This window comes from Bombus fervidus, chromosome 12 (genome assembly GCF_041682495.2).
Source record: "Bombus fervidus isolate BK054 chromosome 12, iyBomFerv1, whole genome shotgun sequence".
Classification (NCBI taxonomy): domain Eukaryota; kingdom Metazoa; phylum Arthropoda; class Insecta; order Hymenoptera; family Apidae; genus Bombus; species Bombus fervidus.
In genome coordinates, this window is record NC_091528.1 from 9,442,591 (window position 1) to 9,449,067 (window position 6,477).

Below are 6,477 nucleotides of genomic sequence, written 5' to 3' on the forward strand. Positions count from 1 at the left end.
TTAAACCTACCATGATCATCGAGACGCGTACGTTTCATACACTCGTTGGATATTTAATGACGACTAGGATCGCTTTATAAGGACGATCCTGAAATTTTTATAATAACCCGAGGCGAAACGAAATTGTCAAACTCGAGGATCGGAGATTGTTTAGATTTTTCTTGTTTTTTTAACTTCTTATTGGTTTACCATGTTACTGGATGCGTTTCTGAATTTTTTTTTTTATATCTACATATAGTCACAATTATACGTAATTATAGTTACTAAAATATCCTACCTAATTTTTTACTCTTTATTATTCCTGATAGAAAATTAAGAACAATTACTTGTAAATTTATTTCTTGAATACGGCCATTTTTATACGTAAACGATGTTTTTCCTAATATCTAGAAACTCGTCTCGGATACTTTTCCAAAACATATATTATCCTATTCGTTCATTTTATTTCAATAAATCTTTAGAAATGGTAACAAAACGTAGAAAACCACAAAGGTACCGACATTGTGTCATCGAGAAAAAGGGAATCCTTTTGCTTGAAAAACGGCGACGAGTCATGTTTTGCCTTTTGGACAGTAGAACCTGTCTCGAATCGTTTGCCATGCTATGAACAATACCCTCTTTTCCTGTGGTTTTCACTTTGTGCCGGGGAACGGCCAAACCTGCGACAGAAGTGTGCAATTTGCCTGTCGAATTCCCAGCGGCGGTCTTTTGAAGTGGCTCCACTTTCTGGAGGCCGCGTCACATTTGTCAAATTTTGATCCCTCTTCTTTGCGAAATATTACTATCTTTTTCTACGCGAAAAAAAAATCTCTGCTTCTAACATTCTTCCTTGGAATTTTAATAGAATTTTTTAGAATTCTCAACGGAGATTTATAGAATACCGTCTTTCATATCGTATTCTTTAAAAATTGCTTCGCCTTGAAACTTTTCATAAGGAAAAACATATAGCGAATATTTATTTCATATTTAATTATTTCAATAGAACCTGAATACGCTGTCTTTGTACTTAATTCGTTATTTAATATTATGCAAATGAATATTTTTACTCCACACATACATATAATACGAAATACTTGTGTGGTTTTTTATTAACACTCGACTTTTGCGGAATTAAATTAATTCCGCGTGATTATAGGCATTTCTATAAACTGGAAATTTTACATTGCATTTAAAAGAAAGTCCATAATTAAATACATAATGCAAATTGCGCGCGAGTTCATCGTATAGTTCGCGTTTAATAGCGGCGCGCGTGATAATCGTTAATAACCGATCGATTAAATAGGAATTCATCGTCAAAATTGTCCGTGGAAATTGTTGTTTATAGCTTTAAGTATGTTCGCGTGCAATTTTGATTCGAATTTCGAGTCTAGTTTTCAAGTAATTAAATGTTATTCCAAAAAATGACTCAACCGATATAGTCAATACCTGCATATGCGTAAAAATTTACGCCTTTACAGACGTATTTCGAAATTCGAACGATACAAGGAAGAAAATTACGATTCTAGCTAGGAAGATGCAATAGCAAAAGTTGACAAAGTAATCCGCTGAATTGGATTTTTCCAAGTGAAAACTTGATCAATTTGCGCATGTAGAAACATTATTTACAAGTAGGTTCTGATAGACGGTTATGAAAAAATGGAACTATTTTCCGTCCGTTCTCTCCTCACTCTGACTCTTCCCTGATTCTTTCCGTTTTGATGAAAAATATTCATCTCAATACAAAGTTTAATAGTATTTGTTCTTGTCGTATACTGTTGCGTTTCTTACCTGCGATTAACCAGGTACTGTCATCTATCGAATGAAGAGGCAGCATGAACTTGGCAGGTGTAAGAGTAGGTGGCAGCACTCGTCTGATCGCAGCATTCAGCACTCACTCAGAACCAGAAACATCCAAATTGTCTTTCCTTCCTCGATTTGATGCTCGAACCGATATGCCGATTGTCAAATGCCTCTTGCTCGTTGTATCGTTGTTTGATTTTTAAACTGTGGTTGTAATAATAGAAAATGTAATAATATAAGTAATAAAATAAAACAAATAATAAGAGCCAAGCAGCCCATGCGTATGATTAATAATTCCAATACGTCAGAAACAAATATAAATGAAACTGCATTTCTATAACTCACCTTACCCAAATTTCTTCCAGGAATCACACTGGGAGATCAAAGTGCGTCACGCAAAATTCCTTCCTTCGGAAACCTTCTTTCATCCACGCAAACAACACTCGGAAGAACATTCAAGATGTCTTCTCTTTCTCAATTCGATACTCGAACCAGTAATGCCAATTTTCATATCCTCTTACTCATTGTATTCATGATTTGTAAACTAAATATTCTCTTCGTATTCTTTAAACACTTCCTTCGTATTTATTCGGCCAAATATAAGAACGCAAACAGCTCGTGCGTCTATTTCTCTCAATGGCAGTAAAAAGCACAAGAATATACAACAATATACGGATCACGAAATAAGCCAATAAAGATGACCATTGCGATCAATCGAAGCACAGTTTGCTCCTAAGTCGACTCTCTATTGTATCATCGATTGTCCGCTATTATCGTTCAATCGAGCGTCCAGAAACGAGGCCCATTGTTGGATCGAGGATCGATTCCTCGTGATTGAGGTTATTGAAATACTGTTCTTCGCTTCCATCTAACGTGTCCAACGAATCGTTTGGGTAAAACGAAATCGGAGCTCTGGCACGGTCGATTTCATTTTCAATCGCTGACGCATTTCGCGTGCTCTTTTAACTGGTAGAATGAATGCAAGAATAAGGAGAGAAGTCTGTTATGACAGGAAACTGTTTACGTACCTTTGATGAGGATTACTTCTTCTGATGTTTACCTACCTGTGGATTTGTTTCGTGAAGCGGAATTAAATGGCGTGAAAGCTGCAGACTGTTTCAGGGAACGCGGAGAAATCGTTCGATTCGATTTCGAGAAACCTACGAGTACGAGAATTTGTTCTTTCGATCTTAGAAGGTTATGTGTTTTCCTAGTTAATATCCAAGTATATTTTTTTTTAATATTCTTCTTAAACAATTACATTTATTTAAATATTAAATAATTAAGTATTTACAGTTCTAGGTACTACTGTAGATACTAGGAACTATTGTATTTCTTACCTTGAAAACGCGATATGAAAATCTTGTGTTTGAATCTCGCGCTTCAGAAATTTTACGTGTACGTAACTTTTACCTATGTATTAATGATCCGATCGATAATCGATCAATTGATTCTCGCGCAATTGACTAGTTAATTAATTAATTTCAAAATTCGTAAAAGCATTATATTCTAATATATATTATATTTAAAAAGCTAAGAATAGGTAGGTATATCATTTAGCATGTAAATTGCGTATCGTTGAACGTGATTAATTAATCATAAAACTGCATCGTGGCTCGAAATTAATCCGTATAACGCAGAGTAAATAAGATGATAGCATGATTCAACGATCCACAGGTCGTTGTGGTGATGAATCCGATACGGAAAGCGAACCTGGAATTCCTCTAAAGCGAAAGCAACGGAGAAGCAGGACGACATTCACTGGGGAACAACTAGAACAACTGGAGACAGCGTTCCAGCGTGCTCAGTATCCGGACGTTTATGCTAGGGAAGAATTGGCTCAGAGGACTGGTCTCACGGAAGCAAGAATTCAAGTGAGTCTCATGCCTTTTGTCGAGTATCCTGACAATTTACCCTTTTTGCGTTTAGTCGTGCGAGGAACGTGAAAATTACTGAGGTATTCAAGATATACATGTATATTCACAGAATGCCTCGTATGGTTAAAATAAATAGTACACTTTGAAAGAGATTCAAATGGAAAGCTAGTTCCTTGTTACAGGGTGAGTTATACAATAGCTGAACGAAAATCTTAAATTATATACTGAATGGAAATATTTCAATTTTAGGAATGAATAGAAGGATGTTTATTCAACTATATTAGGTCGAGCAACGAGTTTATTCGCATTTTTTAAAGAAGCACATGAAGATGTTATTATATTCATCGCACAATTTAAAATTTCTATTTTTTTTTTCTTTTTTTTTTTTACTTATTAGAAAGTATTGCAAATATCAAATTTTCCTGGGACGACTCTTAATTAAATTTTTCATTTGTTAATTAGAAAGAATACTTTATTACTTTAAACACTACGTTGATATTTATACAATGGCTACAAGATATATTGGCGCACCATTGTATTTTTCGTATAATTTAATCTTTCATATGACTACAAATATTTGACTATGAAAATCAAATGTAGAATCTGATTAAAAGACACTTTATTGAAAGAGTAGGGGTACCAATACTTTTCGTAACCATTGTATGTTGCATAAAAATGTAATCCATATCGAAGAAGTTCTATACTCGATATTTGAATCAAATTTTACACACCTCTAATTCCAGGTGTGGTTCAGCAATCGCAGAGCGCGACTACGAAAGCATGCAGGAAGCATAGTTCACTCGGTAGCAAACTTGCCATTGACTCCCTGTCAATATGCGAGCCACGAGCTTGCGCAAATACCACAGGTCCCTCAAATACCACCTGGAATAACGCAAGTTCCAACCACGTTGCACCATAGTCCAACGACGTTGCAACAAGCAAGCACTGCTGTTCATCAGGTTCCAGGAACCAATGCACAGATGTCAACCACCACTTCCGTGGCCCAAGTGCCTTCCACGATCGGTAGTGCCCTTCAAGGACACGCGGTGTCGATTTCGGGACATTTGAGTTCTTTACAGGGACACGCGATGCAACTTGGACAAGTACCGACGATTCAGCCTCCTGCGGCTCACGGGGCACCTACGACCCTCTCTCATAATCCTGGTAAGTTGTGTTATATTATGGAAATATTGAAATTTCGTTCTTCTCTTGGCAATATTATTTTTATTTACTATTTTTATTTACCGAGCCCCTCCAAAGACAAATTGATCAATTCTACTTTTTATAATGTTACCAATTTCACATTATCCATAATAGCCAGGTACGTACATGATTAATAGAGTGCGAGAACCCATACGGGAACTCGATAATTTCGGCTACCCGATACTTGAATCGCAATAGGTTTGGTCGGCTTGGGGTTGTAATGGATTCAAAAAATCGATTACGGATAGTACATAGTGCGTAATACGTGGTGCGAAAATTAAAATCACAATGAATTAGATACAATTTTTTGTGAAAATTTCCAATTTTTATTATCATCTTTCTCCGTACACTTTTTATTGGTTGAAGAGTATCTCTGGAAATTTTCTCATAGCCATAACATGTTCCTCGAATTGAACCACCTTCTTGGAAACAGTGCAACAAAAGTACGTTTAACATAAGTTATAATTTATAAGCTAACATGCACAATCTTAAATCTACTTGCATTCCGTGCAATTTTAATACTTGAGACACGATAATGAGCAACGACGATGACCCAATTTCAGGTAACACCGATTGGTCCAGAGCGCAACTCGGCTGGGGACAGTTCAATCACTTCCAAGGTGAATATACGTCGAGTCATTCGAGTCATCAACATTCCTCGCACGCGAGTCATGCTGGTACACCGTCTTCTGGTACCGGGAATTCTGCATCGGCGGCGGAGTGGTACGACCAGGGCTACGATTATTCCCAACACGCTCAGTTGAACTATCATCGAAGCGTGGGCGGCATATTTTAACGGACGATGATTGCATGGGCATTAGTAAAAGTCAGTTAGGTATCGATCGACGTTTTATTGCGCATTATGGGTTTCGCCTTCTGAAGAACTCCATCTTCATCGTCAATAATCCCTGTGAGTTTAGCAAGTTTGCTTTGTCTTTACTTTAGACAGTCGAGATGCCTGAGAAATAAAAACGAAGAAAATGGATAAAGGTGGATTTAGATATGTCCTGTTTGTCTCTCGTGGTCTTCGAGTTATATTGTACATTTTGTAAATAATGCAAGATAGAATGCGACATTTACACTGTTGAACAAGGGTTTTAAATCGCTGTACATTCCAAAGAATGACAAAGCTTTCAACAGTTCTTAATGAAGAGCAAGCGACGTGGCAATATGTTGACACAATACGCATTTTAGTACTGTATTAATATAACATTAATTGTAATACAGTTAGCAAATCCTATACAAACTGCATAAGTCGTATGAGCATCAAAGAATAATCTGTAAAATATAGAAAGAAATTATTTATTAAATTATTAGTTGTTTTATTTAAAAAATTGATATTTTGTATTTAACATCGTCCCTAAATTAGAGAAAAAGTGTGGTATAGGAAACATTGGAACGTTTTCAGTACAGGAATGCAATCGCTTATTAATTAGACGAAGAATAAAAATTAATGTTTGTATCGAAAAATTTCGTAAAAATTTCAAAATGTGTCTATTTTTGTAAATAAATCGATATATTTTTATATTTTTATTATTATACATAAGACATACGCACGGAACGTTTCTTCTAGATATGCAAAGAAAATAATTCTTATCGAATCCTTTCTTCTCTAAAC

The 6,477-nt window shown here is 35.9% G+C and overlaps 1 protein-coding gene and 1 long non-coding RNA gene across 4 annotated transcripts in view; one reads left to right on the top strand and one right to left on the bottom strand.

Annotated features, from left to right (window-relative positions):
- The window catches only part of LOC139993287 (uncharacterized), an 84,557-nt gene extending 81,760 nt beyond the window's left edge, over nt 1-2,797 (bottom strand). The window contains exons 1-3 of one of the 2 annotated variants that reach the window (XR_011801349.1): nt 2,125-2,797; nt 1,768-1,983; nt 357-659 (exon numbers count right to left, since the gene is read on the bottom strand). This is a non-coding gene — a long non-coding RNA (uncharacterized lncRNA). Of the gene's footprint in view, nt 1-356; nt 660-1,767; nt 1,984-2,124 lie in introns of those variants that run through there. The other variant, XR_011801348.1, reaches the window with a different exon arrangement.
- LOC139993284 (protein gooseberry-neuro) overlaps nt 1-6,381 on the top strand; it is a 29,723-nt gene extending 23,342 nt beyond the window's left edge. For both annotated transcript variants that reach the window (XM_072014865.1, XM_072014866.1), the window contains exons 4-6: nt 3,457-3,653; nt 4,400-4,820; nt 5,423-6,381. In XM_072014865.1, coding sequence (XP_071870966.1) covers nt 3,457-3,653; nt 4,400-4,820; nt 5,423-5,655 — 851 coding nt within the window. In that variant the 3' untranslated portion in view covers nt 5,656-6,381. The remainder of the gene's footprint in view (nt 1-3,456; nt 3,654-4,399; nt 4,821-5,422) is intronic.
- The last annotated feature ends 96 nt before the right edge of the window (nt 6,382-6,477 follow it).